Source organism: Pinus tabuliformis, chromosome Q (assembly GCF_031772625.1).
Source record: "Pinus tabuliformis cultivar Carrire ecotype Pingquan chromosome Q, CPIR1, whole genome shotgun sequence".
Lineage (NCBI taxonomy): Eukaryota > Viridiplantae > Streptophyta > Pinopsida > Pinales > Pinaceae > Pinus > Pinus tabuliformis.
This window is the reverse complement of record NC_142296.1, coordinates 412,436,162-412,461,162: the sequence shown is the minus strand read 5'-3', so window position 1 is coordinate 412,461,162 and position 25,001 is coordinate 412,436,162. Positions and strand designations below refer to the sequence as shown.

Below are 25,001 nucleotides of genomic sequence, written 5' to 3'. Positions count from 1 at the left end.
TGTGAGATAATTGACGCCCCAGGTAACCTATGTAGGCTAGGCCTAGAAGAGGAGGAGGAAGGTGAAAGAAATAAGATTTAAAGTGATCACCAAAGGAGGACCAATCCTTTTTTCCTTTGGGAGAGATAGAGTCATGGAAGATTTAGAGTTTGGATTGATTTCCACTTGTCAAGGAGGCCTAAAAGACAACTTTGTTGGGCTTAATGGAAGTAGCTTCAAGGTCATTTATACTTCGTTCAACAATATTTGGTGACTTGTAAAGACAAGAATGTCTCTAGGAACATTCATTCATTCAAACATGGCCCAATCATGATACAACACTATTTAGAGATTTAATTTCCACAATTTCGTTCCAAGAAAAGCAACAAATTAGTCCTCGAATAGCGAAAATCCCAATATCATGAATGCAACAACATAAAGAATCAAAATAACATTAACATAGTAGTTACATGTAAGAAGAATATATCCAATCACATAGATATGCCAATCATAGAAGCTCCAAGACAAAGAGGAATAACCAAACATCGAAATTCATCCATTCATCCAAAAAGTCATCCTCAAAAGATAGCGAAAATATCACGAGAAGATATGATCCAATCCAAGTGATGATGATAAATGAACTCACATCACTCCTATTTATACACTTCTTAGGAGTTCAAATTACCTAATTAGGCCTACATTAGCCCCTAAAATAAAATATAGTGCAAAACAACTAACTTTTGGTGACAAGCCCACCAAACTAGCTCAAAAACAAAATAATAAGCCTCTCAAGAGGTCAAATGATGAATAATACATGTCGTTGGGCCCTCCAAGAGGCCGATGAAGTCCATAAGTGCCACACTGATGAATATGACTCTCAAAAGTGATGGGCAAGGGGGTGGCCCTTGTTCTCCAAACAATAAACCTGTGGTGCTCCCAGTGGGTGTGGGGGCACCCAAATAACCTCATGGGTCTCCAAGTAGATCGAAGATGCCTGTAGACCATCTGTAAGGGCTTAGATGATAATATAAGTGATGCCACATCAACATACAAGTCCTGGGTCATCTGCCAAGTGCATGGTACAACTATGGGGCCGGTTGGGCATGATGAACCAGGTGCATCTTCCTTGTCCAATAGGTGAATCTCGAGCAATCTCTGACCATCTCTAGGGATACATGGAGTGTTGTCTATTGTTGTGGAGGCCCATGGCTATCTACACACACCCTACATGTGCCAATGTAGCCCTCTTGAGAGTTAGGACCCCGTATAGGGAGACCAAACTCAAAATGGAAACCATCTGCAATCTTGCATAAGATCCAATGCGTTCCTTAGCCTTCCAACGCAACAAGTCATTAAAGTAATTGGGTAAAAGAGCTTACAAACCATGGAAAGTAAGTGGACACTTCATAATGTCATGCCTTTCCATAGAGTGCTTTGGCATGTGCTAACGTCTCCAAGCTCCAAAGGGGGTTAACCAACTACCTTATTTGGTGGTTTCTGCCTTTAGAGGGGATAGTATGTCCAAGGTACATCCTTTGAATGGTGGTGTCATGTGATAAAGAGGTGAATGGAATGGAGAATGAAAGGGGCAATCCTGGGCCACATATCAGGGTACAAGGGTATATAATGTATAGGAGGGAGCAATCATGGTACTTGAGGTGCTCGACCTTGATTTTTCCACCCTTCTTTATATGCCTTTTGCCTTTTATGATTTTTCTTTGATTAACTGCTCGGGGCTCAAAGGATAAGAGCATGATGTGTAAGATATAACAGTGAATACCTCATTTAAGGTAGGGCGGTTCATTGCCCACTAGCGTTGGGACAATCATGGGTTCCTGAATGATAAAAGAGGCTCATCTAGGGCCTATGGAACCAGGGTGATGGCCATAGGTATGGGGTAGAGCTCATGCATTTGGCTTTTGCCCACGTGCTAAATTTGTTTGTCCTGACCATGTTTTGCATTTTTTGGTACATTTTCCTGTTGAATGTGGCCAATTATGCTTTTAGTTTTCTTTTTAGCTGCATCAACCTCCAGGGCGTCATTTCAAGCCCGACCTAAGGTGTGGGAAAGGGGAAGGCGAGGCCAACCCTATGTGGATGCAATGGGGAAATGTGAACCCAGGTGGGAAGAATAATGAATGAGGCTGTAATGAATGGAAGGAGAGTAGTGTATGTGGATGAGGGAGTGGGTCCACGCAACCAAAATCAGGGTTTCCCATGTAGTACCACCGTAAAACCAAAGGTCAGTAAAAGAGATCCCACGAGACTAAGATCCAAGGGTAACCTCCAAAAGAGGTCTAGGGGATAGAAGCACAGACCTAGCCCACACTTTCCGCCGAATCCCCCATTAATCCATGCCCAAAAGTGTCCATGATAATCAAACTACAATACTCAATTACCAAATGACAAGGCATACCTTTAGGTTCGGGGGGCTCACCTTCAAACATAAGATCATGACAGATGGGTGAGGGACCACATGGTTGGCTCAGGTGGCGAAAAAATGGCACTACAAGCTAGTTGGTCGCTGTAAGGGGTTGCTGGCTGCCGACTGAGGACCATCTTGGAGAAAATTTTCTCCTAGGGATATCACCCACAAAATCGTGGGTAACAAAGCCCAAACTCATCAAGTATCCATCAATCTTGGAATACCATGCCCTGGGTTTCTACTTGAGTCCCTAAGTCTTCAATCTGCAAACATGGGACTCCTTCCCATGTATCAGAAAGCCCTAAGGTTGCTCTATGTACACTTCCTCCTCAATCATACCATTGAGGAACGTGGTCTTTACATCCATCTGAAGCAAGAGAAATAATAGTTTTTATAGAAGTGTACCTGGCGAATGAAGCAAAAGTCTCCTCTTAGTCCACTCTCTCTCCCTAGGAGAACCCACTCGCCACAAGCCTCGCTTTGTACTTCTCGATGTTGCTATCTGCTACATGCTTGATCTTATAGATCCACTTGGAAGTCACTACTGAATTTCCTTCTGGTCTTGGAACTATCTCGCACACATCATTCTTCATGATGGAATGATACTCCATCATGGCATCCTTCCAAAACTGCTCACCTACCACCTCCTCATAATTGGAAGGTTCAGAATTAATGATGTGGCTCATCAGTGCCTTTGTGGTTGTCTTCTCTCATTGATGTTGAAATTGTAACTAGGTTCGGTCTTCATTATGATGTAATTGTAATCATGACATTGTATATTCTTTATAAAGAAAGAAAAATGAAAGAAAGAGAAATAATATTTTATTTTGGAGTATGGGTTTCATACTCAAGTTTGAGTCAAAAGCATGTTCTTCATGCTTTTAGGTCTTTCTAGGTCTTTCTAGGATAAAGAATAACATTGGTCATGTGTTATAGTCCCATTTGGACTCAAGTTGGCTCAAGAGCAAGGACAAGTCGGCCTAAGGGAGGGCCATTCGACCCTCAAGAAAGGCTATAAATAGAAGGGAGCTTGACCTCATTTGGACACTCATCTCAAGTTAGTTTGATCTGCAATAGCAAAGGTGAAGAAGAGTAGCTGGAGGACGAAGAAGAGGAGCAAAAGTCGAAGTTGGTCAAGGATTATCTTTCTCTCTATCTCGCTAGGGTGTGTGAAGTTGCCAACTACAAGAAGCCGAAATTCTAAAGCAGTTGTAGGGGGTCGAAGTTGTAGGGTCGAAATTTTGTAGCTGGGGTCGAAGTTGTAGTCGCTGTGTTGCAGTTTTGAAGTTGTTTTGAAACAAATCTTGCTGGGGGCCGACTTGGGTCTTAGAGGGCTGGTTGGTTTTTGATCTTTGGGACTTGGAAGTCTCTTTGTAAAGCATATTCTAAAGACGAAGAGAAGCATTTTTTTGGGTTTTCCCCTTGGAGGGGTTTTGCCCTGGCTTGGAGCCTATATCTTGTGTACTTTGTCTCTTTGTGATCTTCTTGTTTTGGTAATTGCTTGATGAACAAAATTAAAGAAGTAAAGAAATACTATCTAACATCACAAGTAATTATCAAGTTAAGGAAAATAAGTTATAATCTACAAGTCTCCAGATTTTCTAACACTTGAAAGTACCACTGGGAGCTGCATGCCTATTTGCATCTTGCAAAGTGTCATGAAGCCATGCTGGCCTATTCTTGCTCTCAGCAACATCTCTAGGCGGGTCCACTGGCTCTATTGACTCCTCCAGATAGTCTAAAGGATGAACAACAAAACTAGAGGGATTTGTACCCACATCCTTTGGAACCCCTTGCTCCTCATTATCAGTCTCTATATGAGACTCTCTAGACCTCTTGAAGGCTACCTCCTCATCAAAAGTAACATCTCAAATAACCTCAATCTGATGTTGTCCTGGAATGTAGATCTTGTAGGCCTTCGAAGTCTTGCTATATCCCCACAAAATAACCCTTCTTCCTAGAAGGTTCTAACTTCTTCCTCTTCTCTTCGGCACATGGATGTATACTGGAGAACTAAAGATCCTCAAATGATTGACCTCTGGTTTCACTCTCGCGAATGCCTCCTCAAGTGTCCTGTGCTCCAATATCTGGTGAGGACTCCTGTTCTAAACATATACTTCCGCGCTGGATGCCTCTGCCCATAAGAACATGCATAAATCTTGATCATGAATCATCTCCTTAACAACCTCCACAGTGGACCTATTCTTCCTTTTTGAAACCCCATTCTGCTGAGGGTTGTAAGGAACTATCAAATCTCTCTTGATCCCTACCTCCTTGCAGAAATCACTGAAGTCCTTGGAAGTATAATCTCCTACATTATCTGACCCCTTGATCTTCTTCCTTATCAAGTTCTCTACCTGAGCCCTGAACTCTTGGAACTTGTTGAAGACCTCATCCTTGGTCTTCATGAAGTAGATCCATGTCTTCCGGGAGAAATCATCAATGAATGTCACATAGTACAAGAAACCACCCAAAGATGATACTGTCATCGGTTTGCATACATCTGAGTGTACTAGATGCAAAATCCCCTAGGACCTACTATCACTGCTCGGAAAAGATCCCTTGGAATTCTTGCCAAGTTCATAACCCCGACAAACGCCCTCATGCTCTGCTTGGAGCTCTGGAAGATCTATAACTGTCCTCCTCAAAGCTGGCAAAGCCTTGTAATGCAAGTGAGCAAATCTTTGATGCCATAACTCACATAAACTGATACTATCATGTACCAATGCTTGGGTTGGATGTCCTAACAATCTGTACAATCCTCCCTCTCGAACACCAATCATTCTTGTTGAGTCAATACTCGAGCCCTTAGGTCACACAAAGGACCTGACCATCTACAAATGCAACTATGTAACATCTATCCTCCAACACTGAAATAGAGAGCTGGTTCTTCTTCAATCCTGGTACAAACAATACATCTCTCATGTGTAGAGAATCTCCAAACTCTAGCTGAAACGATGTTATCCCAACTCCTGTCATGTGCCTAGAAGCACCACTGTCTACCAAACAAATATCACTACTGTTTGTAATAGTGCCTGTAAGAGCAGAGACAAAGAAATATTCTTTCTGAAGTCCATCTGCAATCTCATCAAGTTTAGATTCCTTTGTCTTCTTCTATGGTAGATGCTCATCATCATCATCAACATCGACTATTGATGCATGTTGCTTTCCCTTCCTTTTCTTCTGAGGACACTGGGAGGCATAGTGACCAAATGTATGACATTTGAAGCATCTGATCTTTGAAAGATCCTTCTTCTTTTGATCTTGAACTGGAGCTGATCTTCCACTTGTATTTTTCTTATCAACGTTTCTTCTTCCTTTTCCTTTCCTTGCATGAGTTGCAAGGGCTTGGGTTTCTTCATCTCGAGGTCTCTGCAAGTTGTTCTTGGACAACAATCTGGCTTGCTTTTGGACACAATCAATACAAAGTTGATCAAACTTTGGTAGGTCAGCTTGTGCATAAATACCCTGTACAAATGGATCCCATGAAGAAGGAAATCCATTAGGAGTCACTGCAACAAGCTCTGCATCATCAATGGTATCTCCAATGGATTTAAGTTGATCTCTCAACTGGGAGATTCTCATGAGATAAGTGGCAATTGAATATGATCTAGACATCATGATATAATGACGCTGATGCATCAAGGCTAATTTCCTACTAGTGTTCTTACCCTTGAACAATCCTACCAAGGCATCATACATTTCTGTGGCAGTCTTCAACTCAACAACATGTGGAATCAAATGGTTCTTTATGGAATCTATCAAGATCCTCTTAGCCTTTGCTTCATTCTTCTTATGCTTGGCTTTCTCCTCAACACCTTCTAGTTTTGAGACATTTTCCTTCACATAATTCTGAATCTCATTTTCATCCAAGACAAGGAGAATTTGAAATTTGTACCATCCAACTTGTCTTCTACTTTGAGACTAGGCACCATCTTGACAAGAGATCTGAAATCTGTACAAGTTGAATACTGAAATTTGAGGCTAGAGTCAATGGCTAATCTTCAACAAAGCTTTGATACCATGTTGAAATTCTATAGCATGTGCAATAGAATACAATTTTATGATCTGATAATTACTTCTTAATGATTTTCAAATAGTATTTATTAAGCCATTGATATCATTGAATAATTATAGGGAAAATATCAATTGTAAATGCAACAGAAACAATAAAGATCATAGAAAGACAACCATGCACAATAAACACAATATTTTTTCACTTGGGAAACCTAATGTGAGAGAAAACCCAACAATATTTTCTTGAGGAGAAATTGTCTTTTCAGCAAGGTTTACAAATCAAAATTAGTTTAGAAAGCGGTGCCAACATTACAAGTCAAATAAACTGCCAAACTTGGTCAAGTTGTTGCTGGTCAACAGTGGTCAAAAGTCAACTTGGTCAATGCTGGTCAAACTATGGCCTGTAGTCAAACTCGCACGTGCGGATTGTGGTCAACTCAACCTGCGGTGAACTCGCACATGCACCTTGCAGTCAATTCGGCCTTTGGTAAAAAATTAGTCAAATTGCGGTTGTACGAATGCTAGTCAAACTCGGTCAATCCCTTCACATGTGCGGCCTCCAAGAGAGATAGACTGATGAAGAAAAAATGAATGATAAACAATTTTATCCTCCACTAGAAAAAGATGAATGAGCTTGCTATGTTGACGAGTGTCTCCTCACATGCATGTCTATTTATATAGAGCTCTAATGTTGAGTGGAGACCCATTAAGAAGTCCCTCATCACAAGGAACCCCTTCACTTATTGAGCCTACATTACAACTCAACATTAGACTAGAATTGTTTATTCCATTAGTGGGTAAAGACCCCATTAAATAAACAAGTCAAACCCACTCTATAAAAAATAGATCACTCCATCTCAGAGCAGGTAATGTGAGTACCGTGTGCCAATCACCTCGAGCCAGACACTAGGGCTAATGGGAGAAAGACTGCCTCGAGCCATTCACCCCTAGCCAGATCAACATGGCCCAATAGGTGAATGTATCATTCCCCCTAGTCAAATCAACATGATCTCGTGGGATAATGTTTGCCCGATGCTGCAAACTACAAAAACATCAACATTTGGAAAAGGGACTTCTCATTGCCTCAGTTCATGATTATGACATGTTGATGTTGGAAGGGGACTCCCTCACAGTGGTGAATGAATTCAGACAATTGTTGAATGACACCCAAGATGACAAACTCATTCACAACTGAAGACTATTCTGAGGCCTGGAAGTCATGGCCAATTACATTTCACTCATCTGACCAATTATTGCCTACCATGTAAAGCAAAAAACACACCAATCATTCCCCTCCATGTAAAGCACAAAACAATGGAAGACATACTAGCCAATGAGGGAGTGTTGCTGGCCACTCACAAGTTGGATGTAAGTTGGGATATCATGGAAGCAACTACCATAAAGGATGATCGTCTCTACATTCGCAAGTTAGATATGGAAAGTGGAAGTAGAATGCTGAAGTAGAATGCGGGAGTGAGAGAGGTGAGAATGGAGGATGTGAAAGCACAAGCATAAGCGGAATGCAAGACCTCAAAAGTTAAAGGATGCAAAGGAATGAGAGTCGCAGGAGGATCTCCACATTCCACATTGAACTTCTTTGGATTGCGGGAGGTGGAGAGTGGTAAGGTGGAAAGATGGATGTGGAGGAAAGGGAGCAACATGAGTCTTCACATCATGCACAAGATTCTTTGGAATGCAGGATGTGGAGAGTGGCAATACGAAAGGGTGGGGGATTGCAAAGAAAAAGAGAGCATGAGAAACTCCACATTCCTCTCAAAAATCAGTGGAATGCAACAAGACTCGACCATGGAAAGTGGTGCAGACAAATGCAACATTAAACAGAAAATGTGTATATTTTATTAATAACTTGATTTAATGGATGATTTACAATTTGAGAGGCCCTAACTTAAATATAGACTTAAGTGCTTCTTGGTGAATGGGCATGATCTTTGATCATGATCATGCTCTTTGCCTTAATTAAACTAATAGTTACAGGAATAATTATTTTTTATATAACATTGCCTTCCTCCCAAAAAGATGCTTTGTCCTCAAAGCATACATAATGACAGATGTTGTTGACGAAACGCTTTAGTCTCCCAAGAAGCTTCTTCTTTTGGTAAGTCCTTTCACTTGATCAAGTATTCTTTGATTACTCGTGATCGCAACTTCCGACTTTAGATGATGAAGGAAGGGTTATTCTAGAGCCAGAAGGTATCATATCTAGCAAGGAAAGACCCTTCCTTCATCATCTAAAGTCAGAAGTGTTGTCTGTGTTGATTGATGTTCACCAAGTGCCTTTTTGAGGCAGGATACATGGAAGACATTGTGAACACGACTTTTATCAGGAAGGCTTAAACTGTATGCGACTTGGCTGATCTTTTTGTTGATCTGGTATGGTCCATAAAACCTTGGTGCTATTTTTTTTTTCCTTTTTGTTTTAAGGACAACTGCTTGTATGGCTGGAGTTTGACAAATACCCATTCTCCAACTTCAAATTCTCTCTTTGTTTTGTTTCGGTCAACTTGCTACTTCATACGGTTTCTTGCATTATTTAGATTTTCTTTTAGAGTTTGGACGACTTTTTGGGTTTCTTCTAATTGGTTTTTAACAACTAGTAGTTTCGTCTAGACGATAGCAAAGTCCTTCCATTTCGGAGGTTCGTACCCATACAGAGCTTAAAATGGAGTCATTTTAGCTGACGTGTGGTAAGTAGAATTGTACCACCATTCAACGAGATGTAACCACTGAACCCACTTATTTTGTTTGTCTGAGGCATAACAATGTAATTAGGCTTCTAAACATTTATTTTTAACCTTTGTTTGGCCATTCGTTTGAAGATGGTAAGCTGAACTCATGTTGAGGTAGATTCCTATATGTTTGAATAATTCCTTCCAAAAATTACCCTTAAATTTGGCATCTCTGTCGCTCACAATGACCTTGGGAAATCCATGTAATTTGTAAATATTTTTGCAAAATACCTCAACGATTTTTTTTGCTGAATTTGATTTCCTCATTGCAATAAAGTGAGCATACTTGGTGAGTTTGTCGACTACTACAAGAATTTTATCCTTACCATCAGACACATGTAGACCTTCAATAAAATCCATTGATATTTCCTCCCATTTCTTATTCGAGATGTTTAAGGGATGAAGTAGTTCGGGTGTCATAATATTTTCATTTTTATTCCTTTGGCATTTATCGCATTCTGCTACATATTTTTGAATATCATTACTCATTCCCTTCCAAAAAAATGGCTGATGTGCATTATAATAGGTTTTAAAGAATCCTACATGTTCGGCTGACAGTGAATCATGCGACTCTTTGAGAATCTTGTCTTTAAATTTGGAATTTGAATTTAGATAAATTCTTCCCTTGTACCAAAGAATATCGTTCTTCCATTCAAATTTTGAATTCTGAGGCAAGTTATTGATTATAACACTTGTTTCCAGATCTTTTGCATATTCACTTCGAATCTCATTAAGCCATTCGAGAACAACAACTGAAACTGCAAGTAATGATGGTTCTTTGTCTTTCTTCGACAAGGCATCAACTACTACATTATCTTTCCTTTCTTATGTAATATATCCATGTCGAAGGTAGCGATCTTTTCTATCCATTTTTGTTGTTCTGTAGATAGTGTTTTCCACTGGAGGAGATGCTGAAGACTATTATGATCTGTTCGTATTAAGAGCTTACATCCCAAGAGATATTGTCTCCATTTGGCTAATGCGTGCATAGTAGCAAACATTTCCTTGTGTAGAACTGAGACGTTCGTGCTTATTGAACTTTCTGCTTTCAAACGTGATTCGGTGACCATCCTGCATTAGTATTGCTCCTATGCCAAAACCTAAGGCATCACATTCAATTACAAATGGTTTTGAGAAGTCTGGAGTTGCCAATACAGGGGAATTAGACCTAACTTCCTTCATGTTTTCAAAACATTTTTCTACTTCATCATTCCATCAAAATGAGTTCTTCTTTAGAAGGTTTGATAGGGGTGCGGTTATATGGGCATAGTTTTTAATAAATCTTCGATAATACCTGGTCAACCCTAAGAATCCTCTTAGCTTGGAGATATTAACTGGTTTGGACTGTTCCCTTATAGCCTTGATCTTGTTAGGATCTACTTTTACTCTGGATATTATATGTCCGAGATATTCTACTTCTTCCTTCCCAAAAGTGCATTTTGACTTCTTGGCATAGAGTTGATGTCGTTCCAACATAGTAAGAACTTTCTCCAAATGTTGTAGGTGTTCCTTCCAAGTTTTATTGTAAATTAAAATGTCATCAAAGAACACTAACACAAACTTCGTTAGATATGGACAGAATAGCTCACTCATAGTAGCTTGGAATGTTGCTGGTGCATTGGTTAAACCGAAAGGCATTACTTTAAACTCGTAATGACCTTCATGTGTTCGGAATGCAGTTTTTGCTACGTCTTCCAATCTTATTTTGATTTGGTAATATCCTGACCTTAGGTCCAATTTTGAGAAGTATTTAGTGCCATGTAGTTCATCCAACATTTCATCAATAAAAGGAATTGGAAACTTGTTTTTAATTGTTATTTTGTTTAGTCCTCGATAATCGACATTTAATCTGAATGGTCCATCTTTCTTTCAAACTAATACAATTGGAGAAGCATACAGACTTTTGCTTTTTGTGATGATGCCACACTTTAGAAGATCTTGGACTAATCTCCCAATTTCAGTGTTTTGATGATGTGGATATCGATACGGTTTGATGTTGATGGGATTTGATCATGCTTTGACTTCTATTGTATGCTCGATTTCACTTTTAGGAGGCACCTTCATCAGAAGGTCTTGGAATACTTTTCCGTGCTTTTGAATCAACTCTTGGACTTCTAGTGCTTCTTCGCTGACCAGATTCGAAGTTAACATTTCTAATTGATGACACTGTACTACATAGGCTGGTGCTCCCTTTCAAATCATTTTCATCATCTGGGATGATGATACAATTTGGTTCTCAGGTTGATGGAACCCATATAATTTGTATTTCTTCCCTTCCCATTTAAATTTTATAAATTGCTTTTGATGGTTGGCAGAGTAAGAACTGAGGGTTTGTATCCATTGGATACCTAAGACTACATCCACTCCACCTAATGGTACAATGTAGAACGTCGATTCTAATTGAAAGTCTTGAATTTGCAATTTGACTTTATGGCATTTCCCTACCTATTCAATTTTCGTACCGTCAACGACCATAACCTTCATGTTGGGCATGGGAAATGTGAAAATGTTGAGTCTCTTCACCATGGTTGAGTCTAAAAAATTGTGGGTGCTACTAGTATCGATGAGAACCAGTACATTGTTCTTCTTGATATGGCCTTTTAATTTTAATATCTGGGGTCGTGATATACCTGTCATAACCGATAATGATACTCGCAGAATGCTCTTGTCATCTAGTTCTGGAGAGAATTTTAGGGAATCTTCGATTTCTTCTACGTCTGATTCATTACTGTCTGAATCATTAGTTGCTTCACATATATATAGGTTCTTGGTCTCTTTTCCTTTAGCACACCTATGTTTGCACTTGCCCTCTTTCATTCTTTGCATTTCCACGTTAGTTTTGTCTCCTTGATGAAGATGTGGTGGAACATTTTTTGTACTATTTGTGTTCACAAACTGGGGAAATCTTCGTCTCGAATATACTCTTTCAACCTTTGACCACATCATCTTTTAAACTTTCTTTTCAGTAACTTTTGCTTTTTGGCTTGCTACTTCTATCGACGTAATGTCATGAAGCTCAAGTTTTGCTTGTAGATGGGGTTTAAGTCATAGTATACGATTGAATGAGACAAGTTTCTAATAATCTAGGTACTCGCGTTGCTAAAGTCTCCCATTCTTGAGTGTATTCGTCCACATCTCCCTTTTGTTGTAATCTGGTGAGTGCTGAGAAGAATTCTTCTTCCTTGACACCTTGGAACCTTTTAAAGACCACATTTTTGAATTTCCTCCAACTGATCGCAAGTGTCGTCTTTTTCCACCACATATACCAATTATATGCTTCGCCTTCCATTTGCATGGAAACATGCCTGATCTTTTCGTCATCATTGTCAATACCATAAATCTCGAAGTATTCCTCTGCTTTATTGAACCAAGCAACGCTGCATTTTTCGTTACTGTCAAATTTGGATAGCTCAAGTTTTGCTCTTCGTTGATATGTAGCTATCGACGGGGCAAAGAAAGGGTGTTGATTTGAAAACGACATATTGGTGTATGGATTCCAGAGCTGCCTATTTTGAACATTCGTGTTACTATTTTCTTGATTAAGAGTGGAAGATGTCTTTGGAGATTCGGGTTTCTCGTGTGAGTTTGATGATTTTGACGAATCTGGAGAATTGAAATGTTGAGCGACCTCATTATTCTGGGGAATTTGATCGGGCGTAATCTTCATATTGTTACAAATACAAGTCAACATCACCATCGCTTGATCCACCTTAACTGAAAGGTCTGCCTGATCCTTTTTAAATTCATTCTTGTTCTCCTCGAGCTGACTCTCTATTCTCTTTGTTGTATCCTGCAGTGCCTCAATTTTGTCGCCTTGTCCGGTCACCTTAGTGTCAAGGTCTAACAATCTTTTATTGAAATCGGCCATCGACATTGATGAAGCCATTGAGCGGGTGTGAGGTGGAGTATACTTATCTAGCGTAACTTTTTTGTTTTGTTTTGTTAAATTGACTTTTTTTTTTTAAATAATTTTTTTAGACAAAAAATTAATTCAATATCTATATATATATATATATATATATATCATTCAAGTTATATTCATATAATTCAATTATTGTTGGGAATCAATGTTTGCCGACAGCAGGGAGACGTGACAAAAGGTTGGTCGGTCTTCAATAGAAAACAACGGCGGGATTGTGCGGGGAGTGGCAGCACTGCGGAGGCGGAGGGAATAGCGCACAACAGAGGGATGATACGAAAGTGACTGTCGGGTGGTTGGGAAGGGACAATGAGGGACATGAAACGGTTATGTTGGGAGTCGAGTAGAACAACAGACGGTGAAGATTTCGGTGTATGTCGGAATGGGAACGCTGGGTAGGGCAGATAGGCAGTGGCAAAACAAATGAAGACGATGAACTCGAGGGTATGGAATGTGAACAAGGATACAGGGATAGTAAGGGAACAACTGCAGCGAAAGGAACCCGATGGCAGCAGATCAACAGAGACTGAGGAGCGAACTCGCTCTGATACCAAATGGTGCCGACAAATGCAACATTAGACAGAAAATGTATATATTTTATTAATAACTTGATTGAATGGATGATTTACAGTGTGAGAGGCCTTGGCTTAAATACAACCTTAAGTGCCTTTCCCTTTCCCTTAATTAAATTAATAGTTATAGGAATAATTAACTTTTATATAACAGAAAGAAAAAATAAGACTCCGCATTCTGCATTTTGCATTTGGAAATGTAGAAATGTAGACAAGGGAAGAACAACTTAGGAACTTGTCTCCGTACTTTGCATTGGATGCGGTGATGTAGATGGGTAGGGACTTAGCCATGAGGAGAAAGAGAAACAAGACTAAATTTTGTATTCTGCGTGCGGAATGTGGAAATGTAGAAATTGAGACAAGGGAAGAACTGCTCGTAAACTTAGGTTTGCACTTTGCACCTGATGTGACGATGCAGGAAAGAAGGGACTTATCCATGGGAAGAAAGAGCAACATGTTAAAATTGGCAACTAGGGCCAAATTCCTCTATTGGACAACTCATCTGTTGGAAATGATTATTGCATTGAATTCATCTTTTCGAGAGGACCAAAATCGACCTATAAATCACCAAATTTGGATAAGGAAAAATATTTATTTATTCAAAAGAAATTCTATAAGTCATGATTTTATTAAGGCAGGAAAAATTGAAAATTTGAAATTTGAATTTGCCTCTAAATGTCAAGGTCGGTTCCACCTCCATAAGGACAAAACGTCATGCCTATTTGTATATAAGGGCATTCTCCAATCTCATTTCATACATTGGAAATCTCTTGAGTGATATCTCTGAGGAAGCTGCAGCTTGGAGAAGCAGGAGGACGAGTTGTTTGGGTTTAATCTATCTCCCTCAGGACCATGTTCATAGAAGGTAGTTGGCCATAGGGTTTAGGGCTATTTTGGATAATGTTTGGGCATGTCTTCTGGGTTTGGATCTCTCCTTCAGCAGAACGCTTTCCTTCTATGGTGTCACAGGTAGGCCGCAAGCTTGTATGTCTTGGAACCTCAAGGCCGAGAGGCATTTCTGTGTTGCAGAATAGGCTGTAGGCTTATATCTCTTGGTTAGGAAGATAAATGTTAAGCAAAAGGGCTAATTGCCAATCTATATTGATCGTGAATAAGATTAGAGAGGATTAGAGGCCCACCGCAGTGATTGTGGAAGTCTGGAAATGAGGAAAGAAGGTATGGCAGGTTAATAATAAACCCTAACCAGTGATCAGTATTACAACAGCTCGTGAAGCATGTTTTGTCAAATCTGAGGATTGATTGTGCCATCTTCCTGTCTAAGGACATTGTTACTAGAACGTCAAATGGCAAGTCAATGCTATTGTACTCTCTCTCTCTCTCTCTGCTGAATTTTTGATATTAATAATAAGAAGAATCGATAAAGCGTTTTCCCGATCTTGGGGTTTTTCCCTGGCTTGAGCCAATTCCTTTGTTCTCTTGTCTTGGCTTGTCTTTTGCATATATGATTCGTAATGAAATAATGGAATTAATAATGGGCTAATGAAGTGATTGACATCAGCAAAGAACATGTCATCCTAAATTGAGCATGGTATCAGAGCATAGGTGAGGACAAGCCCAAGATGGAGTAAAAGAGAGACAATTCTCTGGAAAAGAGGAGAGAAAACTTGATTCACTCTGCATCAATCATGGACAAAACCAATCTGGTGTAAGGTCTCGACTTTCTCCTACATTGTACCTTTTATGCATTGTATTTTTTGTAGGAGACCGTTTGGTTCTCCTGCATTGTATGGACATCATTGTACTCAATAGTCCCTTTGACCTACTTTGTGGTCATTAGTTGGACATAAATATAATTATCTTATCTTATCTGTAATCCTTCAACAAAAGAACGTAGGTGCAATTTTGAAACGATTTTCGGTGTCTAAAAGTTAAGAAGAAGTTCGACACTTACAGTGCTAAATAGTCATCCATAGGCAACAAAGTGTTACAGTCCAAAGGGAAATTCAAATCTGAAGTATGTAAGCTATTATATTTAGCCGACACGGATGACTATAACACATCACTGTGTCTTCATTGCTAGTTCCGTGCATGTCTGTGGGTAGGAAGTTTTTGGTTCATTGTTTCACTTGCCTTAGGGTTTCGTATTTAATTTCAGAAGCACGAACTCAAACGTCGTGGCCAAGAGAAAAACTTCTATTATGAAAATGTCTTTGGGTTGAGTTTGTTTTTGGGAAAATGGCGTCTCACTAGGAATTTCTTCTCTTTTGCAGGTTCTGAAGGAAATATTTTCAGCCAGTCTTATCCTTGATAAAAGATGTATAGACTCACTTTTTACAATCTTGTAGGCGATCCTTTAATGTCTTTCAGTCCTCCTTGAAGACTGTGACTAGGGCACATGTAAAGCGTTTGAGGTCTGGTTACCTTAGCGCTGCGTTCAGATTGTTGATTTGGGGTAGCATCGGATGTGCTCTAGGGACTAAAATTTTGTAGGGAGGCTTGGGCACATGTATTCCAAAGAACCCCAAAAGCGTTTTGGGAAATTCCACTCAGAGAAAATTTTCTTAAAGTAATTAATATTTTTTAATGGGACCATAAGTCTAAACTTAGGAAATTAAAAATATTAATGGGTATTAATCTAATTGTGGGTGTAAGTTCTAGAAGAAGACGAGGATCAAGCTAAAATGATCTTAGCCATTGATTAGCTTTTAATTTGGGCTGTTGAATGTCAACGAGAAGATTATTTAAGGGAGCTTGAGGGTCATTTGGATTCTGAAAGACACACCAAGAGACCAAGAGATTGAATTTCTGAAGTGAGAAGTTCTCAGGAGGAAGTTCTGATCGAGGAGATTTCTTGTAGTTGAGGAGCAGGGATAGCATCCAAAGAGAGAGAGAGAGATTTTCTTAGCCGGAGAATCATCAACAAAGAGAGGCAGAGAGTGATCCAGCAACTCTCACGTAGAGGCTGACGCAGGGCCACGAAGGGCCACACAGAGGTAGTGCAAAGGGTGAGAGAGAGTTCGAAATTTTGTTGGGTAGAGTCAGTTTCAAAGCCGGGAACCAGGGTGTGAGACCGGGAGGTTGAGAGCAGTGACTTCGGCAGCGAATCGATCAGTTGGCTGGGTGACGCAATGTCTAGAGGGGTTGACGCAGGGACTGTGTGAGGACTGCGCAGAGGCAACATAGGGCCTATCAAAGGCACCTCATCTAGTGTCTGGATCTGCCGGGATTTTTCTTAGTGATTGTGTGAGGTAATCTCACAAACCTTTCTGCCAATATTTCTCTCTCTGTAACTGATTAACCCTCGAGGTATTCAGAGATGTATTCAGAATTTGCTACTGCTTAATAATAATAAACCGTCGGAGCTGCTACACTGGTTTTCCCGCATTGGGTTTTTCTGGGGACATTTGTTCAAAAATAACGGTTTAAATTGTGTTGTATTTTCTTTCTTGCTCAGTCTCTTGTTTCCGCATATAATTTAATTAAGTGAAGGCTGCAGTAGTATCTACTTCAGTATTTATCGTAGCACACAATAAATAACTTGTATGAATTAACAAGTAGGAGAAGTAACATCAGTTTGCTGCAGTAGGAGTTCTGGTTGAGGATTTTTCACACAGATGTCATTTAAATGATCCATCTTCTGCGGCCTAAATGGAATCCTGAAAGGGAGGTTCTGTAATAAGCATGATGTGAGTCGAATCTTGACAATCAACGTGGGTCTGCAAAGAGCATAGGTTACAACTGATCTAATCTATAGGTATGTAGCAATAAGCATGCAAGGTTTTGTGTGAATTCCATTGCTTTTAGTTTGGCTAAGCCTATTCGCTGAGATTCTCTGGTTGAGACTGTCACTGGGCTTGAGCTTCCGAAAGAATTCAAGGAGAATGTGTGGCCCATTTAGTGATGTAATTCCTGTGCAGTGAATCTTGTTTGCAGTTAAGCAATGACATTTTTTTTCAGCATTGAGCGATTGTATTTTGGCATGATGCAACTGTGCTGAGATTCAAGTGGCGTGACCTTTTCTCTGGACATTACAAGCTATATAATAGTCATTGAAAGTATTGTCACTCTGTGTGCACCTACAGGCCGACCAAATTGAAGCAACAACGTTTGGGGGTGTGGATTGTGACATGTTAATGCAATGACATTGGCTTTTGCGATAATGTGGGTTTGTTGTTAAGGAGGGTCCCATGCTAATACGGTTCTTGTAGATGAGGCAAGGTGTGAATCCTGGGTAACTTTGACAGAATATATATCCCTTAATAACTGAAGGTCTTCTAGTTGTAATGATGATCATTACGTACTCTCTTCAGTCAAAGGGGAATGGATGACCAAAATAAAAGAAATCAATTATATCAGTTATCTGCTACTAAAGGTACAAGCAGGAATATATATTTTTTATCCCTATTGCCCAATGTCTTCAAATTTGGGGTTATTTATTTCATTTAACCTAGTGGATTCACTACACATCTTGCATGAGGTTTCTTTTAAACTGAAGCCTACTAGCAGATGCTGCTGGGGATTTGTACAACTTGGTTTTCTACTCAAGAGGCAGGTAAAGGGGCTTCGAACACTAGTAGCTAGTCAAACCCATTTGATAGTATTTAGTAGTTCTTACACTAAATATATGCTTAATTGTGGAGGCTGAAAAGCTTGATTTTTGCTATCAAAATTGATGAAATTTTCCAAAGCTTTAGGATCTTGTATCGAGGCATCATCTGAGATGGAAATTGTTAATTCTTTTAGTAGTCTTTATAAGTACTTTCCATGGTTAAGTAGTCTTCTTTGGAGCATCTCTTGTTTAAAAATATTCTCTATTTTACTCTCAAGGTAAATAAGGTCCTGTTTTGTCTGATCCTAAGAGAACTGTTTTAAATTTATGCTTGTGTGTAGAATTCTAAATATGTACTGGGTTTAGGTCAATTATGAGTAGGCTTAAGTGGTCAGTTCGCAGTAACATCACAGTATCAATTCTTTGGAAATTTCTAATAAATGAACAACGAATACCCTTATGCTAAAGGTCTATGTATGTGGTGATGGGAACTCAGCCTTGTAATCACGTTGACTAACTCTCTCCTATTAAGGACCTGAGTGTCATTGGGGTTACCTATGTAGTAGCTCTTATGAATTATTGAGTACACGGAGTGCATTTATCTATTAACTTTTCAGAAAATGCTTCTTTATTTTAGAGCAGTCCTTTCCAAGATATTTGACATGACCAACCAACTGAAAATATCTGGAATCGGCAACTTATGTATCTCCATTCACTTTTGTTTCAAATCAAGCTGAACATTCAAGTGAATTTCATTTCAGGTTAATTTCAAACATCTATTAAAATGCTTGTCAGATACAGCTTTCAATGTTTATGATTCTTTATATCTTAGCCCATTGTCATACAAAAATAGGTCATAGGTTTAATTTGCATTTCTCGAATAACATCTTTCCTGCTAGATTATGCTGTGTACCCAAGTGGGCATCATCTCCATGTTTTTGTTGTTTCAGACGTACCCATTTCTTACAACAGTGATTTATCTATTCTAGCAGCTTGCATTCTTTAGCTTATTTTTTATTTATTGTGTATGCAGCAACATGCCCTAAATGCAGTTTTGGTAAAGCATTCTTCATGCAAATTCAGATAAGATCAGCTGATGAACCAATGTCGACTTTCTACAAGTGTTGCAATAATCAATGCCAGTTCAGGTGGCGACAGGATTGAGATCTGCTGTACTGCATTGCACTGTTTATTCTTCTTATATAAGCATTGAGTGAAGCTTCGTAATGGTTCTGAGAATCTATGTGAAATAGAGTTAGTTTTATGGATGATATCTTTGGAATAACTGTCTATGGTTATCTGTCAAAACTTCCGATGGGGATTTCTGTCAAACCGAGTTCTCAATGAAAGATCCTCATGAACCATTCTATGTGATCCAGTTATCAGTGTTCACTGTTTCGGTGTTTCCTAACAGTGGTAGGTCGTACCTGTAGATGTGAAGTGCCTCCCCATTCACGAATACCACTTCTCTTATGCCAGGAGCGTGCATTTACTACTGAAAAGTCCTCCATGAAAATATTAATACAGGTCACTTTAATGCTGCGTGCAAAATTTTCTGTACCCTTCGCAATGTAGTCTTTTACAACATGGTAGGTTTTTGGGCATCTGAGGATGCTAAAAATAATTCCCCATTGTAATACAAAACACGGATTGATCAAGGAAGTAATGATGCTTGGTTACTATAAATATCTTCATCTTTGAAGTTCAATTATTATCAGCTTTTGGCTTGTGTTAATTTTGTTGGCATGAAATCAGAAATCTGTTTGAGATGAGTGCTGAATCGTAAATACCTTAGAAATAAAGAATATATAGGCTATATTAGACGAAGAATTGCTTTGTGTTTGTTTTGAAAACCATATTTTATTTCTATTATTTTTTCAAACATGCAAAAAGTCTCCATGGAAGTATACGATGCAGACCAAAGATGCAATCCATTTGCAAAGAATCTTGTAGGATTGATTAGAAACCTGAGGGATGGCATTATCAACAGATCATTGTTCGATTTTGTTTGCCAACATCATTTCATTATTCTCGTCTGCATTTGTGTTTTGCAATTTTTCGTTACTTGTTTAATTTACTGTTTCGACTTTCTATGTACAATTATAGATTTTGCAAGGTTTTAATTTACTGTTTCAATTTTCTACACACAATTGTATAGTTAATTAATGTTCACGTTAACAATCACCTTTTCAACTTTACAAAGCATCGTTCTTCAGATGCAACTTACATTGTAATGGCATGTAAACATACAATTTTCCTTTGCAACAAGTGAGATTTTTTACCACTAACATTCCTCTTTATCCCCGGGGAAAGAAATGAGACCATGGTGATAGCAGAGTTAGCTAATAAGTAAGAAGTTAATAGGTTTGAAGTTATGTTTGAATGTAAAGTTTCACCAAACTCAAAATCAAATCGGTTGATTTAGCATGAATTTCCTTTTATGCTTGAGCAATTGTTGTGCCTTGTAATGAATAATAGTCATAATTGTAGTAGATGTTGAACAATTGATTTTACTATCATATGAACAACACCAATTTTAGTTATCACCTTTATTGTATAATTGCCCTTTATGTATAATCATAATACTGTAGAGAAATCTAATGCAGCTAGGATAGGTGATTTCTCTTTGATAATTGCTTGTGAAGTCCTTTTTAATTATTGATTAGATTCTTCTTTGCCTTGATTATTATAATGTTCTTTTCATCAAACAACTACCAAACCATAAAGAACAAAGAGGCATTAGGACACAAGATGTAGGCGATCAGTTGAGGCCAAAACCTCTCCACTTGAGAGGAAAACCCACAATAATTCTTCTTCTTATAGAATCTTCAATTGATCAATTCCAAGATCTATGATCCTTGACCAAGACCTTTCAAGACCAAGTCCTTTGACGAGCTTTTTTTCTCAGCAACTCCTGCACTTTCAATCTCCAGCAAATTCTTCTACAACTTTGACCTGTCTAGAGCACAATGCCGACAAGACCAATCACTGACAAACACCATCATCATTGTCTCTCAGGGCACATACCCCACCTGGGTGTTCACATGGGATGTCTTTATATGACTATTCTTATCTTGGATTCTCAGTCCTCAAAGAATATCGGTCCTCTACGACTACTCTTATCTTGGATGCCCTACCTCATCTTCAAAGAGTATTGGATGCCAGATGTTTACCCAATCCTCCATTCTTTCTTCACACAGTGAAGACAAGAATGATGTGTCTATCTCTCCCTCTCAACTAGGGAAGACATACCCATTCCTATGAAGGAATGTTCCCATTCCTATAAAAGGAATGTACCCAAGCTCCCTCTTAACCGGGGACTTGCTTCCACCAACTCTAGGTGGAGATCATGGTACTCTTAGTGGCTTGTGGGACTCCTCCTTTTGATGTCGTGAAGTTCATTCTTTTTCATTATGAAGCCTTCATCAGTCGCAGGGCATCCACCATCCATCACTTTCCTTCACGAACCATATTAGTGATGTCATCCATTTCTTCATCAGAAAGTGATCTTCTAGTCCACATCTGGCATTTCTTCGTACTGCTACCTCTTCCAAGTCATGTTTCCTTTAAGATCTTCCATCCAACCGCATGAGTGCTAGTTGTAGGTGATATCTAGAACCCTCTTTTGGTAGCCCTGTATCAACCCATCCAGATGTTCAAAAAGAAAAAAAAAATGAATATCAAATCACAATTACCTTTTGTGATGGCCTTTCATCATGACATCTTGCTTGCCTGCAACATCCTGCACATTCATAAACACATCTCCAAGACTTTATATGTCAAGGGTCTCCTTTTCTTTAAAGACCTTATCATGGTCTTCTCTTATGGAGATGTCATGGTCAATTCTTCTAGTCATCAGATGTTGACCTCCATTTTCTTATGTGACCATAGTTGCATCTTTCACGATCTCTTCTTTCTTTCCTCACATATTGCTTCCCAAGAACTCATAGTTCCTTCATCTTTGTCAACTACCTCATATTCCATATGAAGACATATTGTGTTGATTTCATCTTGTCAATATGCGAATCTACCTTCATGCATGATCATGCTCACGAGGTAGAGCATTTAGCTATATTGTCTGCAACTATATGATGACATGAGTTGATCTATTAAACATGTACATACCTCTTTTCTCATTTTGGTCATTTAGACTTCCTTCGACAACTTCCTTTCCTTGATTGAGAGTATTGTTGGCATTATGATAGAAGTGTTGTCCTTGATGGCAATTTGCTCACAAGTCAGTTCAGTTTTGAAAAAAGGCAACTCACAGTGTAACAGGTCTATTCAGAGGAAACATGGCATTAGTATAGAAGAACAGGAAGATGGAACTAAGGTCTACTGATCAGAATGAAGAAGTCGAAGGAAAAGGATGGTGTAAAGCAGCTTAAGATGTATACGCCGGTCCCCTTAGTCAAAACAACGTATACACGTTGGTTCACAGAACAAAAGAAGTGTATACGTATACACACACTTTCACAAAGAGAAAAGAGCGTACATGTTGAAAAATCAAGGAAATTCAAGAGTAAAGAATACTAGGGGTCAATACCATGGTATTAGCTCACAATATTGAGCGGAGTAATGACTATTTGATCCCGTCCAAGAACACCACGAGTCCTAAGTGGTTTTGGTCCGAGGTATTAAGAAAGGCCAAAAACTATATAAGGAGGAGAAGATCAAAAGGCCAAGGTGAGTGAAAGGGTTTCTCAGAAATACTTTTATCTGAAGTATATTTTATGTTGCAAGGGCTATGTTTGTAATTTGATCTAAAATGTTTTGTGCACCTTGAATTCAATGTTGGATCAAGATCATGAAACCTGAAATGACTTGTCATTGAATGATTTGATATTTTTTGGGCTAGATCTCATTGCGTACACCTGTTTTATTCTTTAAATGTCATGATCTGGGTTTGTCTGAAGTCTGAAATAACAGCGAAGTTGTGAGTTAATATTTTCATATCTATACGTTGGTTCGCCTCGGTAAAAGCGCGTATACACGCAGGTTCGACTCTTCCAAGTAGCGTATACAAAGGAAAAGCCTATTCTTCAGAAATGATTGATCTATCTGATCAGTTCTACTGTTTTACTGTTGTCTGTCAATGAAGTCTTCTTAGATCTGAATGTAAAACTGAATGCATAAGGAGTTTGGTGTCTGATTGATTGATTGTCTAAGTGAGAAGGGTTATCTCTGCTACTGCCTGTGTAAAGCTCTGTAAATTGATAGTAGATGTTCAATATATTGCTGGTTGGTACAGACTTGATTCAAAAGTTTTATGTTTCAGTAGTTTTGAAGGTATATGCAGGTTTGGTTAAAGGAAGTAGCGTATACACGCAGGTTGGGTTTAGTAAAGTAGTGTATACATTCGAATGCATGATTTTTGAGGTTGCAACTAGTTCTGAATGATGATGCAGGTTTCTGGGTTTAGCACAGTGTTCTGGTGACAGTGATCTGACTGTTTAGATTAATTGATTATTGGTTGATGCAGTTTGAAAGTTTTGATGGGTCTAGTATGAAAATTTGATGAAACGAGGCCTTCATTTGTATTGTTGTGTACTAGGAGCACCTAGTTTGAAAATTTATGAAACATGGTCCTTGGAGGAAGAGAGAAGGTCGTAGCCTTCTGTAGGCCGGCGCCTACGTACTAGTAAACGCACTGGCTAGTACAAGAGCTAGGGGGTTGTAGCTCCCTTTCAGTAGAAGCTAGAAAGCAAGAGAAGGTTATAGCCTTCTGCAGGTGGGTGCTTGCGTATTGGTATGAGTGTACACCAGTACAAGATTGTAAACATATTTTCTTAATATTAAAAGAAGGCAAAGATGACAACAATAGTCGGTTTTTCTCCTGCATTGGGTTTCCACCTTAAATCTTGGTCTTCATGTGTGTTGCTTATGTGTGATGGATTATTATGTTTTTACTGGATTGTTTAACAAGTTACTGATGCACAAATTAAAGATCAACACATGATAAATTGACTAAATCATAAGTTCTTTGGGTATACGTTGGTTTCTCTAATCACAGTAGCGTGTACATGCAAGATCACTTCATAGAAGTAGCGTATATAACTCTGTTTGGGAAATGAAAAATTATTGAACTATAACACTGATTCACCCCCTTTCAATATTATTTCCAACAGTTGGTATCAGAGCAGGTACTTCAAAAGAAGCTTGATCGCTTGAAGGAAGGTCTTTCATGATGAACAATCACGAAGGCATGGGATCTATCAGAGCACCAACTTTCAATGGGAACAACTTGGTATATTGGAAAATAAGAACCATGGCCTATCACTTGGAGCCGATGTTTGGGAAATTGTGGAAGGAGGATATCAATTTCTAGCAGCAATACCTACAAATTCAGCAGGTAAGAAGTTATACGAAACCAATGCCAAAGCAGTAAATACTTTATTGGGAAGTCTGTCAAAATCAGAATTCGTCAAAGTCATGCAACTCAAGACAGCCAAAGAGATATGGGACAAAATCATTCAGAGCTACGAAGGAGACTCCCAGGTAAAACATGCTAAGCTCCAAACTCTTAGAATTCAGTATGAAACTCTTAAGATGCATAGTGATGAAAGTATTGCTAGTTACTTTTTACGTGTAGATGAGATTGTTAATTGTATGAAGAATCTGGGTGAAGAGATAAAGGAAGCTACTTGAGAAAATTTTGAGATCTTTGTCTTCTAAATTTGAGTCAAAAGTATCTGCCATAGAAGAAAAACAGGATCTTCAAACTATTACTGTGGTTCAACTCCATGGAATCCTAACTGCCTTTGAAATGAGAAAAGGAGGTCCATCAGATATGAGAGAAGTCACTTTTAAAGCTTCAACAAAGGGAAAAGAA

General features: G+C 38.9%; 1 protein-coding gene across 4 annotated transcripts in view; it reads left to right on the top strand.

Annotated features, from left to right (window-relative positions):
• Positions 1 to 19,609, top strand: part of LOC149219938 (uncharacterized) — a 129,384-nt gene extending 109,775 nt beyond the window's left edge. For all 4 annotated transcript variants that reach the window (XM_089384568.1, XM_089384567.1, XM_089384566.1 and 1 more), the window contains one exon: positions 19,203 to 19,609. In XM_089384568.1, the coding sequence (XP_089240694.1) occupies positions 19,203 to 19,333 (131 nt within the window). In that variant the 3' untranslated portion in view covers positions 19,334 to 19,609. The remainder of the gene's footprint in view (positions 1 to 19,202) is intronic.
• The last annotated feature ends 5,392 nt before the right edge of the window (positions 19,610 to 25,001 follow it).